We start from the raw sequence: 17,486 nt of genomic DNA, 5'->3' as shown, positions 1-17,486 counted from the left end.
ATATATATATATATATATATATATATATATATATATATATATAGGTCAAATGATATAGATCAATGCAATTTATTTATACACATACAGTGCAGTTCAACTTTTTTAAAATCCGTTTTTTAAATCCCTTCCTAAAAAAACCTTTCAGATTTGTAATAGATATTAATCATCAGATTTTCCGACCTCTGTGAATAGTTTTATATAACAGCCACAAATTCACATTTTCAATCTAAAACTACTTCCCCCCGACGAGATTAGCCTATGGCAGAAGCCCACCCCGCTCGTGGGTAGAGCGAGGATCGGATATCTTCTGAATAAGTAAACCCTCCTTTTAAATATTCATGAGTTTCCCGGGCCTACTACCTCCTCCTCAGTGGGAGCGGCGCGTCTCCTACTCCATTTTTGTCAGACGGGTGGAGGAACGCACTCTCGGCGGGGAGACTGTCAGTCCACGCAGCGGATACTTCATACCGAGCAACAAAGGCTTCGAGAGCGATTACTGCAGGCTGTTTTCTTTTGGTTTTCGTTTAGGAAGAGTCTTGACGGTGCTCTCAGGTGTCTGACATGGTAGATTATCACGCGGCGAATAATCAATCCTTATATTCAGCGGGCGGACAGCAGATCTACATGGAGCAGGAGAACGACTGGGACCGGGACCTACTGCTGGACCCGGCCTGGGAGAAACAGCAGCGGAAGGTAAGAGCTTCTGAAAGCCCGGGGGCCGCCGCAGGGGCCTGTGCGATGAGAGATTTGTGCGTTTGACACGTTTTAGTCGTCTTGTTTTCGCTAGTCTGCTTTTATACGCGCCTAGAACAGCAGCGCGCTTCGAATGTTATAATGTTTCGCGGGTTTCGAATGTTACAATAATGTTTCAGTCGCGTGCGTGCGCGTGTGTGAGAGTGAGTGATACATTGTAACGGCTGAACCTGTTTTACTAGAGCGAGTTTCATTCGCTGCTGCTGCCGCCTTTTTCCTTTTAGACTACTATTTACAGCCAGACAACCGGATTTAAAATGGCAGTAGCTAGATATCACAGCACGAGAGCTTAAAATAGCTGCAGAAATGCTGTTTCTGGAGTTTATCTGCTGTTCTGGAGAGGAAAGATAAGCTAAAAAGAATAAAAAATCTACGTATGAGGCGCGTTCCCTTTTTGAATACACTCTGTGGTGTTTCTGTGGAAAACCTGATTGATAGTGAGTGTTTTATGCACATGAATTATGGCAATGAATATTGAGGAATGCTCGGGGCTTGAATGACGTTTTTGGGTGTGTGTCTTTTGGGGCAAAGACAAGCTTGACTGATTTGCATTTTTGGTGTGACAGACGGCTATTGGAGAGAGTTTGAGAAAGGAAGGTCAAAGTTTGATTGGAAAAATAATTAATTATTAACCCACCTGAGCGCACGCACTAATAAATCACACACACACACATATATATATATATATATATATATATAGACACAGACACAGTCACCAGCCTTCAGACCCATAAATGGGACATTTATTTGAGAAAGTCAAGCGGAGGAGAATACTGTCTGAACTCTTGAGCTCTCCTCTCGCTTTTTGTACTCGTTGGTTACACTTGTGAAGCCAGATATCTAGATATCTAGAAAGTAGAGTGGCCTTCTAATATGAATTTCAGCAGCTAAAATGAATTTAAACCACATTGCAGATGTCTATTACTATATGTCATGCATAAAATATCTTTACATCCTGACAGATATCAGTAAGTAGTTGTCACATCTGTGTCTTTGACTGTAAACGGCACAAAAAATCAGGAGAGTGGCCTACACTTTTTTTAGCCAATCAGAAATGCCCACCACCTTCAGCTATCTGATTGGCTGACACATTTTTGGAATGCTGGGTTTTAGAGAGCAGGGGCAAGTTCAAGCTCAAACATTCATTTCGGTTCACCACTATAGATTTACCAACTATGATGACTTTGGGTTCTGAGAACCACGGAAATGAGAAAAGGGTCAATAACAGATAATCAGAGTGTGAAACCTGTTTGATGATAAGGAATTATTTCTGCAATTCTGTTTAGTGCCACTAGTAGTACAGAAATTACATTCATTGGGCCAGAATTACGAACAGCTTGTGCCATCGCAAACCCTCTTTCGGCATCAAAAAACTACTGTCAGGGTTTACTGACAGTGAAAACAGATTTTGCAGCTGGCCTTGTTGCATATGCATTTTTTGGAGTTCCACTTTTGGACACAACATTTATGGGAAGAGTATTTAAACAAATCACGCAACAAGATTACTAAGGTTTGCAGTAGTCAATTCACTGGTATTTGTGCCATACAAAAAACATGTATTAACCCGTTTTGCACTTGACATGGTTGTGATAGTTACATTGGTCCTGGCCCATACTATAATTATGCCACTTATAATAATTAAGCCTTAATCTAAACAATACCTTTTGAAATTAAAGATATTAAAACTTTAGAGGCTAGAAATGGAATGTCAAGTCAAAATGTGATGCAAATTGCACTGTTGGATAGAGTCTTCCATGCACATTCTGTCAATAGTAGTAAGTTAACTATGCATGCTGTGCATAGTATACATACTACATACTTGCAGGACTTAGAATGGTAGACTGCAATACCAAACATAACTAATTAATCAACCCCAACCACAAACCAGGGCTGCGTTCAGCCCTGACAAAACGGTGCAAAACATTTTTTAAACCGAAACGGTGGTGCGTTGAACACCCTGTTCTGATGACGCAAGAGTTGCAACTATGGCAGCTGAGAAGGCCATTCTTTGTGTTCTTTTTGAAGAATTTTCGGAGCCTGATGAAATCGGTATAAATACGTTTAATATTGCAAAATACGCTCGATGTTACAGTGTGCACCGTTTTGCTACAGTTTCTGGGTTGAACGACATGTTTCCTGGAAACGGTGTGCAACGGGGTTTGAGATATGTTTTCTCTTGTTTGGCCCAATCAGCAGCAACATGTGTATAAACCACGCGGTATTAAAGAGACAGCTGGCACAAATGTAATTAACATCCAAATAAATTCACAAGAGCAAGTATATTGTTTGCACGTTTATTTACATTAAAGGCAAAGTAACTTAAATAATAAGAGCACATGTATAGATCTGGAACTTCTTTAAGTCTGTCTAAATATCATCAGAATCAGAATGAGTTTTTATTGCCAGGTATGTTTACACATACGAGGAATTTGTTTTCATGACAGAAGCTCCACAGTGTAACAGAATGACAGTGACCGAACAAAAACACAGATAATAAAAAATAGAAAAATAGAACAAGTAACTAAGGAATAAAAATATACAAATCGACAATTGTATGTACAGGTATATAACAATAGACAGTTGTATGTACAGGTATATTATGTGCAAATTGAAATGTAGAGTGGCACAAGCTGTTCGTAATTCTGGCCCAATGAATGTAATTTCTGTACTACTAGTGGCACTAAACAGAATTGCAGAAATAATTACTGTTATCAAACAGGTTTCACACTCTGATTATCTGTTATTGACCCTTTTCTCATTTGCGTGGTTCTCAGAACCCGAAGTCATCATAGTTGGTAAATCTATAGTGGTGAACCGAAATGAATGAATTATATTAAATGATAATATTTTTTTAATCTTTACAAAAGAGGAAGAAATATTGAGAGATTAAGATGTTGGTCAGAAGAGAGAAATATATATATTCATTATATATATATATATATATATATATTTACAACATTATATACTCATAATGTGTAAAAAGGGTCCATTGCAGTTCTGTTTGCTGCCACTAGTTGCGCAGGAATTGCAAACTTTTCCTATACGAACATTTTCGTTTGCAAAATGAGTCTGCATGTTTCTATGTCTAAAGTTTAGTGAACGTCCCTCCAGTCTCGACTCGGCATTGGTCGTAAAATGATGTTTCAGCGCTGGAATTTCTATTGCGTGTTTGTGAGGATGAATATTACACACAGACCGAAGTTCACTAGTGATTACCAAACCAACACATCCTTGTTAAAACCCCACGCTGAGTTGCATTAATGTCTCCACGGACCGTTGCCTGTTTCCGCTCGAACGAAACAAGGCGTGTGGAATTATACCAAAGTCATCCCCTTATCCGTGACAGACGTGAAATTACTCCCCGACAAATGCCAAACGCCCTGTGACTGGCCAAGACTTGCTTCTCCTCTCCACCCAAAATGTCTGAAAATTCATTGAAGTGTTTCGTTCTCTATTGAACAGCCTGTTTGGGAGTTACAAAGCTGGGCACATGTGAATTGAAATAAGACGCAGTGATTTAACCGGCTTTGTTCTTGTTGTGTAGATAAGCACATATAAATCCAGTAGTGCTTGATAAGAAAGACGTCTGGAAACCAAAAACACAACCTTGTGCCCTACAGCACAGCAAAGATACGTTGTTAGAGTGTATTTCGCGGCAAATGTTTTCTAGATGATAACTTCATATGTACTACATCTGCGATTGGTTGAGAACTTTAAGGAAGTTTCTGGTAGTAATACCATGGGAGTTTATATCACAGGGATTTTTTTTCTTCTTTATGGTTTCCAACAATTTCCAGTAGTCTTTTCTATTCCTGTATTGCCATCAAACATTTCCAGATGTTTATGATGAGCGTAGCTGTCAGTTGTATATTATAACCAGATGTTTTGACTCTAAATTCTGACAGGGTTATTTAGTTAACTAAAAAGAAACCCAAAAATAAATGTTTACTAAAATAAAATGCAAAAACAACCTTTCTTATTTTTATAACTACTACAACTAAAGGAAATATAAAAATAAAGTCAATATAACATTTTTTAAAATATATAAAATAATTAAAACTAATAATAAAAACTATTACAATATCTAATTGATGCTAAAATGGCGCTGAATATTGATAATGTTGCTTAGCAACAGTAAAAGACTATAATACTCTGTACAATAAATTATTATAGTTACTATTATTATTATTTAGTGCTGTCAAATGATTAATCGCGATTAATCGCATCCAAAATAAAAGTTTTGTTTACATGATTTATGTGTGTACTGTATATAATTATTATGTGTTTATATAACGACACACACACAGCGTATATTTTGAAAATATTTACATTTATTCGTGCATGTGTGTGTATTTATATATGCATAATAAATATACAGAGAACACACACATATATTATGTAAACACAAACTTTTATAATGGATGCGATTAATCGTTTGACAGCACTATGATTATTATTTAAATAAATAAATGTAACTGCAAATATAAATGGTCTTTTATTACATTGAAGTTGCCATCAAAATAATAAACCACCCAAGGCTGTGTGTTTTAGTGATTTTTACCACAGTTGAAGACTTAACGGTATAGGATTTAGACCCCTTACATGTAATAAATTCACTGTAATGCACAGACTCAGGTGCACCGTTAGGGGCAACAAAATAAAAATTCCAGAGGACCAATAACGCAGGCCAAATAAAAACCTGCTTGAGCGTGTTTGGTAGTGAGTTTGGCTCTGTATAAAGGTCTCTCTCTCTCTATCTTTGTATTTCATCATGTCTGTTTAAAGTGTTACAGGACTGAAACGATCACAGCAGCAAGTGTAATCGAATCGCATGCTTCTAGAATGTACATCGACTAGACTGCAGACTAAACTAGACTCGAGCTACTGATCCAGAGGTCGTTCCTCAATAAAACAGTGGGATTCATTCTCAAAAGTTCAACACATTGGCTCCGTTCCAAAACCTAGTGAGTTGCTGTGCGGTCTACTGGCTAAAAAGAGGTAAGAGGTAAAGAGGTAAAAGGTAACGTCCACAAAAAGGTAACCTAATAAATGACACATTTTGGAGCGCTCTACAAAGGTTGCAGCACGTACAAAAAAAGTGTTTTACAAATGCACTGCAAAAAGTTGTAAATGAGGAGTATTAGACTCTTTCTGTCACATCAAAGTTTAATTCAGTGTGTTAATTGTCGTTTCTTTGTAATTATTTCTGAAATTTAATTGCAAGTTATGAGTGAAATAGTTTCAAAAGTAAATGCTACACCAAATATTTTTTCAATCTCGACTCGATTGATTTAGTGTTTGCATTATCTTATCGTTAAATGAACAATTAGGTAGTATAAAAATGCAGAACACAATATTGGGTAAAATAGTCCATTTGTAGTAAGCGTGAACTTTTTGTTGCTTCGTTTTGGTATTGCATGAAAGAATATTTATGATCAACAATAATGTTGCTGTTTTTTTTTATTGTGCACATTTCAGTGCATTATGGGGTCCAGACGGTGGTCAGTTCAAGAAAGTCATTTTATTCTTTAATGCCATGTGACCCAGTCCTTGCGATTCATTTTGAAGCTGGATGGAAGGAGAGTTTGAGTTAATGTATAATTCAAGTTGTCAAGTCATTTTTTTTTATGCATTTCATGTGACGTTTCATAGATAAGAAATCTGTTTAAAGGTGCCATAGAATGGAAAACTGTATTTACCTTGGCATAGTTGAATAATAACAGTTCTGTACATAGAAATTACATACCATGAGCCTCAAACACCATTGTTTCCTCCTCCTTATGTAAATCTCGTGCATGCAAAAGACCACTGAAAAATAGGAGAATCAGAACATAACACCGACTGTGACGTTACAGTTGGGATCACTAATAGTTACGCCCCCAACATTTGCATATACCCGCCCATATTCTATGCCAGCCACCAGCCGAACCTGCACAGCCGAATCATCAGAAGTTCTGCAGGTATTGTGAAGAAACAAACAATAGACAGTTGTATGTACAGGTATATTATGTGCAAATTGAAATGTAGAGTGGCACAAGCTGTTCGTAATTCTGGCCCAATGAATGTAATTTCTGTACTACTAGTGGCACTAAACAGAATTGCAGAAATAATTACTGTTATCAAACAGGTTTCACACTCTGATTATCTGTTATTGACCCTTTTCTCATTTGCGTGGTTCTCAGAACCCGAAGTCATCATAGTTGGTAAATCTATAGTGGTGAACCGAAATGAATGAATTATATTAAATGATAATATTTTTTTAATCTTTACAAAAGAGGAAGAAATATTGAGAGATTAAGACGTTGGTCAGAAGAGAGAAATATATATATTCATTATATATATATATATATATATATATATTTACAACATTATATACTCATAATGTGTAAAAAGGGTCCATTGCAGTTCTGTTTGCTGCCACTAGTTGCGCAGGAATTGCAAACTTTTCCTATACGAACATTTTCGTTTGCAAAATGAGTCTGCATGTTTCTATGTCTAAAGTTTAGTGAACGTCCCTCCAGTCTCGACTCGGCATTGGTCGTAAAATGATGTTTCAGCGCTGGAATTTCTATTGCGTGTTTGTGAGGATGAATATTACACACAGACCGAAGTTCACTAGTGATTACCAAACCAACACATCCTTGTTAAAACCCCACGCTGAGTTGCATTAATGTCTCCACGGACCGTTGCCTGTTTCCGCTCGAACGAAACAAGGCGTGTGGAATTATACCAAAGTCATCCCCTTATCCGTGACAGACGTGAAATTACTCCCCGACAAATGCCAAACGCCCTGTGACTGGCCAAGACTTGCTTCTCCTCTCCACCCAAAATGTCTGAAAATTCATTGAAGTGTTTCGTTCTCTATTGAACAGCCTGTTTGGGAGTTACAAAGCTGGGCACATGTGAATTGAAATAAGACGCAGTGATTTAACCGGCTTTGTTCTTGTTGTGTAGATAAGCACATATAAATCCAGTAGTGCTTGATAAGAAAGACGTCTGGAAACCAAAAACACAACCTTGTGCCCTACAGCACAGCAAAGATACGTTGTTAGAGTGTATTTCGCGGCAAATGTTTTCTAGATGATAACTTCATATGTACTACATCTGCGATTGGTTGAGAACTTTAAGGAAGTTTCTGGTAGTAATACCATGGGAGTTTATATCACAGGGATTTTTTTTCTTCTTTATGGTTTCCAACAATTTCCAGTAGTCTTTTCTATTCCTGTATTGCCATCAAACATTTCCAGATGTTTATGATGAGCGTAGCTGTCAGTTGTATATTATAACCAGATGTTTTGACTCTAAATTCTGACAGGGTTATTTAGTTAACTAAAAAGAAACCCAAAAATAAATGTTTACTAAAATAAAATGCAAAAACAACCTTTCTTATTTTTATAACTACTACAACTAAAGGAAATATAAAAATAAAGTCAATATAACATTTTTTAAAATATATAAAATAATTAAAACTAATAATAAAAACTATTACAATATCTAATTGATGCTAAAATGGCGCTGAATATTGATAATGTTGCTTAGCAACAGTAAAAGACTATAATACTCTGTACAATAAATTATTATAGTTACTATTATTATTATTTAGTGCTGTCAAATGATTAATCGCGATTAATCGCATCCAAAATAAAAGTTTTGTTTACATGATTTATGTGTGTACTGTATATAATTATTATGTGTTTATATAACGACACACACACAGCGTATATTTTGAAAATATTTACATTTATTCGTGCATGTGTGTGTATTTATATATGCATAATAAATATACAGAGAACACACACATATATTATGTAAACACAAACTTTTATAATGGATGCGATTAATCGTTTGACAGCACTATGATTATTATTTAAATAAATAAATGTAACTGCAAATATAAATGGTCTTTTATTACATTGAAGTTGCCATCAAAATAATAAACCACCCAAGGCTGTGTGTTTTAGTGATTTTTACCACAGTTGAAGACTTAACGGTATAGGATTTAGACCCCTTACATGTAATAAATTCACTGTAATGCACAGACTCAGGTGCACCGTTAGGGGCAACAAAATAAAAATTCCAGAGGACCAATAACGCAGGCCAAATAAAAACCTGCTTGAGCGTGTTTGGTAGTGAGTTTGGCTCTGTATAAAGGTCTCTCTCTCTCTATCTTTGTATTTCATCATGTCTGTTTAAAGTGTTACAGGACTGAAACGATCACAGCAGCAAGTGTAATCGAATCGCATGCTTCTAGAATGTACATCGACTAGACTGCAGACTAAACTAGACTCGAGCTACTGATCCAGAGGTCGTTCCTCAATAAAACAGTGGGATTCATTCTCAAAAGTTCAACACATTGGCTCCGTTCCAAAACCTAGTGAGTTGCTGTGCGGTCTACTGGCTAAAAAGAGGTAAGAGGTAAAGAGGTAAAAGGTAACGTCCACAAAAAGGTAACCTAATAAATGACACATTTTGGAGCGCTCTACAAAGGTTGCAGCACGTACAAAAAAAGTGTTTTACAAATGCACTGCAAAAAGTTGTAAATGAGGGGTATTAGACTCTTTCTGTCACATCAAAGTTTAATTCAGTGTGTTAATTGTCGTTTCTTTGTAATTATTTCTGAAATTTAATTGCAAGTTATGAGTGAAATAGTTTCAAAAGTAAATGCTACACCAAATATTTTTTCAATCTCGACTCGATTGATTTAGTGTTTGCATTATCTTATCGTTAAATGAACAATTAGGTAGTATAAAAATGCAGAACACAATATTGGGTAAAATAGTCCATTTGTAGTAAGCGTGAACTTTTTGTTGCTTCGTTTTGGTATTGCATGAAAGAATATTTATGATCAACAATAATGTTGCTGTTTTTTTTTATTGTGCACATTTCAGTGCATTATGGGGTCCAGACGGTGGTCAGTTCAAGAAAGTCATTTTATTCTTTAATGCCATGTGACCCAGTCCTTGCGATTCATTTTGAAGCTGGATGGAAGGAGAGTTTGAGTTAATGTATAATTCAAGTTGTCAAGTCATTTTTTTTTATGCATTTCTTTCATAGATTCATAGATAAGAAATCTGTTTAAAGGTGCCATAGAATGGAAAACTGTATTTACCTTGGCATAGTTGAATTTCTGTACATCTGTACATAGAAATTACATACCATGAGCCTCAAACACCATTGTTTCCTCCTCCTTATGTAAATCTCGTGCATGCAAAAGACCACTGAAAAATAGGAGAATCAGAACATAACACCGACTGTGACGTTACAGTTGGGATCACTAATAGTTACGCCCCCAACATTTGCATATACCCGCCCATATTCTATGCCAGCCACCAGCCGAACCTGCACAGCCGAATCATCAGAAGTTCTGCAGGTATTGTGAAGAAACAAGCGAGGATAATAGCGAAAATGGCAGATCATGTAGTGCTGGGCGGTATACCGGTTCATACCGAATACCGGTTTTTATTTTTGTTATGATATAAATTTTGAAAATACCACAATACCAGTATATGTCACTTAAACAACGTTCGGAACGCGACACTGTTTGAAAGGGGTGTTGCACTGTGGTGAGGGAACAGCTGTATGTGTTACTAAGCGTGAAAGTTCTGAAACTGAAGCTGTAGAACTAATAGAACGTGATGACACAGAAGAACTCATCCACAATATCCACACTGACCGCCACAAATATCCACCACCCGCTGCCATCAGCTCCCGCGTCTCACACACACACGAGCGCGACTTTAGCACTAGATTTAGCAACTTTCAGACCCTTTTAGCGTATTTTTTCCATAGAATATTCATACTGACAAACCTAGCGGCTTTTCTGGATAAAGCTTAGCTATGGTTCAGTTGGAAGATTTCGCCAGTGCTGTCCCTAAGTCAATATACTGCTGTATTTCCTCTCTCAATCAGGATAAAATATGGTTAACACCCAGTCATGCATGGAAAAAAAAATACCGTCTTGTACCATGAAACCGGTATAATTTTGAAAAATACCGTGATATAAATTTTTGGTCATACCGCCCAGCACTAAGATCATGGAAATAAATGTTATGTTCCTGGCTGTGCAGGGGATGTGATGTGCAGGGATGGTTTGGTGTCTGTATTCAGAAAGGCACGGAAAACAAATAACGAGCCACTAAAGGGACATGGTTAGCTGCTTGCTAGCAGTAGCCTGTTACGTCACAGTACATAAGATTTCACTTACCCCATAAACGGTAAGGAGAGATGACTGAGGATGATGGCGAATGATTTACAGATCCTGAGCACCACTGACAAGCATCTGATCTTGTAAAATGTGTGGTAAGTACTGCCGCTGTAGTTTACACAGAGCACGTGCTATCGTAAATCTCGAAAGTGAAAGTAAAACGCGATTGTGCATTCGAAAGCAGTTTCAATGCCCCGCATATTAATAGCGGCTCCCTGATGCCCGCATTTTATATATAGTATAATTACCCAACGATATAACTGTGAGATAAAGTATTGAAATATATATTTTCCCTGTGTTTCTTTCCTGCTGTGTGAGCTACTGAAATGAGCGGCACTGTGAAACAGCCAATCAGAGTAGAGCTCAACATTGAGCCGCACTGTGAAACAGCCAATCAGAGCAGAGCTCAACATTATTATTCATGACCCTTCCAAATAAGGTAAAAACAGACCATTTCATTCTAGGGACAAATCCTAGGGTTGTACATGGACATGTAAAACCGTTTCTGGAGATTTTTTTGCCCTTACCTAAGCCACATACCTTCTATGTAGAGATCGGAGAACAATTTAAAATATTGTATCAATGCATTCTATGGCACCTTTAATACTAAATGCATTCGGCAGCTAAATGTGACTGGGGTCTGCAGGGTCCAAAGAAGAGAGCACAACTTTTATGTGTGATTATTTGTGGCTGTTGGCTGTGTTTGGTGTTGCAGACGGTGTCTTGCGGTATCGCTGTAGTCTTGTCTCGGGGTCGTGCTGCTCAGTGACTGCGTGAGTCAGTGTGTTTAGATGTGTTTGATTGGACTCATTGATTGTGTTTAGTGAGAGTGCAGTTTCTATCTGGACTGTGTCCCGTCCACCGCTTCTGAAGGGAGTCCCAGTATGCATTGCCACAAACTTGTTAAAAAATGAATCAAGGATAGAGTTTGAGTTGAGAAGTTGCGATTGCAATTACAGTTAAAGCAGATATGCATCAATCTAATTTGAAATGAACTATGTGAGTGATGAGGTATTTTTGTAGGCCAATCCTGAAGTTTGCATCACTTTGGTTTCTTCAACAAAAAAAACAATAGAATTTTTCTATTGGCTTTTGGATTTTTGCAGAAAGTAAGCTCTGTGACTGACAAAAGTTAGATTTTTACACGTTTAGTTTAGGATCATGACAAATGTACACGATTTCAAGCCTTAAAACAATCATCAGACCTAAATGTCAGTCCTTATTTAAAAAAAATTGAATAGTTTGCAAGAGCACAATTAAACCGTAAAATAAACTGTAAAAGCAACTAGTGAGTAGATGAGTTCACCAGTTCAGTGTGATTTAATGTTTTTAATGTAACCTTTATCAATGGCCTTTTTCAAGACAAGCTTTAAAAAAAGTTGCACTAATGCATTTTATCTCTTAGTTTTAGGCATTTCACTAAAACACATTGACTTCAGGTTGATGAAACCAGATGTCTAATATAGAACAAAGTTTTTACTGAAGGAGTTTTGTAGGTTTTTCTGTGCAACTGTGTAGAAAGAAATGCTTTTTGTTATATTAACTTTGTTTTGTTAACTACATACGCAAATGTTGCATCAGTGAAGCTGACAGCAAAACTAAAGCAGCATTTAGGAGTCAGTTATTTATGCCAGAAGTGAACTGAATGTGTGAAATGCAGTAATTGTGACCGTCTCAATTGAAAATGTGCAGTTTAACACTCGCTCTTTCACTGATATTTCATTTGCATTTAGTGTGACCGTTTCTCTGTTGTGGTTTACTCTCAAGAGCATCACCAAACAGGCAGTTAACTTATTTTTGTCCCTATAAGCGTTTCACGCCATGTTGTTTTGCAGCTAACGAGATGTGTGGTGCAGAAGCGCGATTGAGCATATATGTGTGAGTTCCTGTTAAATTAGGCCTGAGTGTGCGTGTTTGCGCTCATTATTAGTTAGAAGGATGCTTGCGAATATGCATGTTGAAAACAAAAAAGTGCACGAGTGTCATGTTTTGTTTTCCTAAGGTGTTTTTCCATGCACTGTAACTGTGTTTCTGCTGCAAGCTAGAGTCAGTCGATCTCATGGGAGAACGTCTGGACTTGATGTCAGAACTAATGGATGGCAGATGCAGGTATTGATATTTGGCACTGAGTGTCTTACGATGATGGTCAAACCTTGAATGCATCTTTTTCCAGAGCGCAGCTTTGACCACTAAATGACTGAATGAAAGGCTGAGCGTGAGTCACGGCATGCTGGGAAAACTGCGGTTACTGTGCACTAATCCAATTTTGGATTGTTCTAGTGGGTGTTTGGACATGGTTCAGGTGTGTCCCAGTGAAAACAGCGAGTGGGAGTGGACTGAGATAAAGGCAGTCACGCTAAGAGGCATTATGAGGTCACGGGGTGTTACGTCACCTGACCTACTTTAGTCCCGCCCAGCCGCAGAAACTCAACCAGAGAAATGCCTCGGAACACTTTACTGTAATACAAGAGTACATTTCTTTGTTAGACCATTACCGGAACCTCTGTCAAACTGTTGGTTGTCTTCATATTTTATCACTGACGTGATGTCTGATATTGAGTGTAAACAGCAAGGATATTAAAATAACTTTTCTGGGTGCAATGAATACAGTTCTGCTTAATTTTGTGATATTAACTGTAATTTTCAAAGAACAGCTCTGCTCTCGGAAACCATTTTCACTGGTTTTCGTGATGAGTCAGAAAAATATTGCAATTTCCTATTATTATTATTGTTATAAATATTATTATTTCAGGTGACCTCATAGTAATAGTATTATATTTAAATATAATGTATTTGATAGTTATTTATTATTATTTTTAAGTGAGCTTTAATTATGATTATAATTATTTATTTTATTTTGAAATTATTCATTTATAGTAGAATTCTTATATTACTGTATAAATTGTTTATTTGATCTCTATTAAGTGAGCTGTAATAAGTTTTTAATTATTACTAAAATAATTTATATTTGATCCATATTTTAAAGTTATTAATTTATAGTAGTACTATTATTTATATAAATCATGACTTTTATTTTTCAAGTGAGCTGATTGATTTTAAAATGATAATTTTAACAATCATAAAACACTGCAGTTCAAAATATATAATTGTAAATCAATTAGAATACAAAATATATAAAATAAACAAAACAATAAATAAATAAAAACCATTAGAAAAAATCTAAGCTTTTATTAATATTATGTAATTTATTAGTCATTTATTAATCTTAATTGTATGTATATTTTTCTTTGTATTGTTCATTTTAGTGTTGGCTTGTTAAAAAAAACACACTATGATTTCCAGGCATGGAAAAGTAGTGGAAATTTCTATGGCGGGTGTCATGTTTCTATAGAGAGTAATATGTTGTTAGCTAACAACGGAAACAGCTCTGTCTTCGTCCTCGGGGAGCGTGTTTACTTACAAAGCATTGAGACTCAAATTGCAAGACTTTTCTTGTCGCATTGGACACAGTTTTTAAAACTATTAATTCCAAGAATTGGTACCTGTATAAAATGATTTAAAAACATCATCACTTTACCAACAATCACAAATAAATGAAAAGGTCATGAGAATTAATTTGTCAGGAAGTGTGGGAAAATAAAGTTCAGTCTGCTTCCTGTTTTACATCCTGGTGGTCTTTGTGATGTTCATGTGTTGCTGGCGGTGGGCTCAGAAAGGCTGTGCCTGCAATTACACATCTGTTGTTGAGGCTGGAGTCGTGTTCGGCTCAGTGTCTGTAGAAGAGGAAGTGTCAGGAACTGATCCAGCCCAAATCTCCCGATGCCAGTCATCCTGCTGGACATCAGAGACATTCTTGCTCTGTCCGTCACTGTGGGCGGGTCATCATGCTGCTGAGTCACACTCTCATGCTTCGTCAATTCAGATGTCATTCGGTCCGTAATCTGTGACCTTTGATTTGTCACTTTTTATTGATTGCCATAAAGTTTGTTGAGGAATTCTTCTAACGCAGTCAAAAATGGGTCAAATTTCACCCAAATATCAAAAGAAAAAAAAGAAAATGAAGTGTATTTTAGGAGCATTTCATGACTGTAAAGCACATTTAACCCCAAATTCTCTTTATTGTAATAAAAAGAGATGCATTTACACTTGAGCCATGTTTTCATGACATTCACTCAGTTTTGAATTGTTCTTGTTGATTGCACTCCAAATTCACACTGTCAAAGACATGTCCGGGTCAAATCTCACTCCAAAAATCAAAATAAAACGATTGTTTTTGCTTAAAGGAGATGAAGATGAGATTTTGTTTCATGACTGAATCAGATGTTTTTTTTCATCTCCAATTTCTCTTTAATGTAATCCAAAAAAGTTAAATGCATTTACATTTAAATCTTTTCTTACCCGCCTTGCGGAAGCTGTGTGATCAGTAAAAATCCATTATTTTATTTTATTTTATATCTTTATTTTATTGCTGACTGCTTGCTTGCTTGAAGGAATTTAGGAATGCCTATTTTTAGGACTGTTGTATTTTTGTTTCAGTTCTTCAGTTCTATTTTTTTTTTTTTTTTAGAACCACTTCGGTTTTCTTTCATGACTGGGAAGCACATTACTGTAGTTACTGTTACTGTAATGCAAAAGATGCATTTAATCTTGTATGCATGTGTTTAAAAAAAAAAAAATTTATACATGCATTCTTGTATGTACTAGCTTTACGGTCAGTAAAAATACATAAATTAACGCCTTATAAATACCCATATGAGTTTAAAAATTGCAGCAGTCATAAAATAGGCTTAATTTTCTTTATGCAGTTTTCTGGGGAGGCTGAAATGTGAGTTATACATGAGATTCACTCAATTTTGAATTGTTCTTGGTTTTGTGTTTATATGAAGTTTCTGTAGTTTGTAAGGATTCACTGTTGCTTGTCTTTGCATGCTGAAGCCTCTTGTGTCCTGGCCAGGACTTTCTCTGTGTGTGTATAATGTTCTCTGGAGCACTGAAAGCTCTTAAGTGCGGCGGCTCAGACAAAAGACTGACCTCTAAGAGGATTAGAGCCTGCCTTCACCTAGATTCCCATCTGAACCATACGCTTTTTGTATCACAGATGCTTTGATTCTTTGATTCCATCCTTTGTTTGCTTGTGTGGATCCTGAAGGGCTGTTACTGTAAAGTCTTGATCAGACATTCCTGTTCTTTTAAACGATGTTGGGCGAGGGGTACATTTATAGTGTGGTTACCCGTCATAAAAGATGAATACACCAGCAATAAAGCCTGTTTAACGGGTGGGCTGTTGCCCCGAGGGCGTCATAATCTATTGTGATTGTGTCTCGCTAGTATCGTAAAACCAGACTTTTGACTATCGTCGTAGATTCTGGCCTGTCTGCTTATGACAGGAAGAGACCTGACATGTAAAACGGGCAACAAGATATTCATTTAGTTTTTATGTGAGCAGGTGAAACGGAAGAGGATGATACTGCAGTAATCATCAAATAAAGCCATGACAGTCTGCTGTAACGGTTCTCATGGTTTTATGAAACATGGTAATATTAGAGAACTTTACCATTTTGATTTTAATCATTTTATTTCAAATACTTTGTATTAATTTCTTTCTGGTAATGTTTAAATTAGTTTTAGTTCATTTAATGTTTATTTAAAATGTTAAATATTTGCATTTATGTATTTTTATTATTTTTGATTATTGTTTGTTTTACTATTGCTGTTATGTATATAACATATATTATAATATATTTTATGTATTTCACTATGAAATCATATGAAATATAAGATGTGTATGCATGTGCAATCACTATGATTTAAGTTTTTATATCAATTTTGTCCTTGTGCAGATATCAGACACAATTGGGAAAGTCAAATTCATTATGAAATTTGAAACAATTTGGTTCGGTTTGATTTTAGAATTATTTCCATTTTAATATTTTTGAGAATATGCTGAAATCACAAAAGCATATTAATGTGTGTATATAGGTGATCAAATGTGATGTTTGAAAGAAAAACCGTGAAGTAGTTATTCTAAAGCACAGAGAAGTACTTTGTCAGCCGTTTTGCACAAATATGGCCGTTTAGCTCAGGAAGTCTATAAACCGTGAACTTTGACCCCTGCGACGTGGCATGTGGATTGGCTGGATGCTGTCATGCTCCCTGCGTCCCACAGTTAAAAACGTGAAAAGCTGAAAACGTTCCCTTGTTCCTCGACGCTGGAGCAGAACTGATGTGAAACCCACATATATGGCTCGCGTTCTCGCTGCAGATGTGCATTCTTTTCCCATCGAGAGATCTTTAAGCCAGCAGTTGCAAAATAAGAGGGAAGCACTTTTCTCATGCGTTTGAGAAGCGCTGACCCGAAACGCTGAAGCCCGGAGCCCCACATGCATTCAGGGCTCGCTGCTTGTGTCTCTGTCATGCTCTCGTTGGCGGGAGGAAGTTGTGGTTGTTGTGGTTTCCGTTTTGTTCGTGTGTGTGAGGAAACATGTGATCAACTGTCTCGTGGGAAATGTTGTTAGTAATACTGGAATTGATGACTCTTGATCATTGTGGGTTATTGCAGGGGTTTCTC

The 17,486-nt window shown here is 36.6% G+C and overlaps 1 protein-coding gene across 1 annotated transcript in view; it reads left to right on the top strand.

The window, feature by feature from the left end:
* The first annotated feature begins 366 nt into the window (after positions 1 to 366).
* LOC107570110 (alpha-actinin-4) overlaps positions 367 to 17,486 on the top strand; it is a 54,944-nt gene continuing 37,824 nt past the window's right edge. Inside the window, exon 1 of the mRNA XM_016256310.1 lies at positions 367 to 693. Coding sequence (XP_016111796.1) covers positions 562 to 693 — 132 coding nt within the window. The 5' untranslated portion in view covers positions 367 to 561. The remainder of the gene's footprint in view (positions 694 to 17,486) is intronic.

This window comes from Sinocyclocheilus grahami, unplaced genomic scaffold, assembly GCF_001515645.1.
Source record: "Sinocyclocheilus grahami isolate Dianchi unplaced genomic scaffold, SAMN03320097.WGS_v1.1 scaffold1416.1, whole genome shotgun sequence".
Lineage (NCBI taxonomy): Eukaryota > Metazoa > Chordata > Actinopteri > Cypriniformes > Cyprinidae > Sinocyclocheilus > Sinocyclocheilus grahami.
This window is presented reverse-complemented; position numbering and strand designations above follow the sequence as displayed.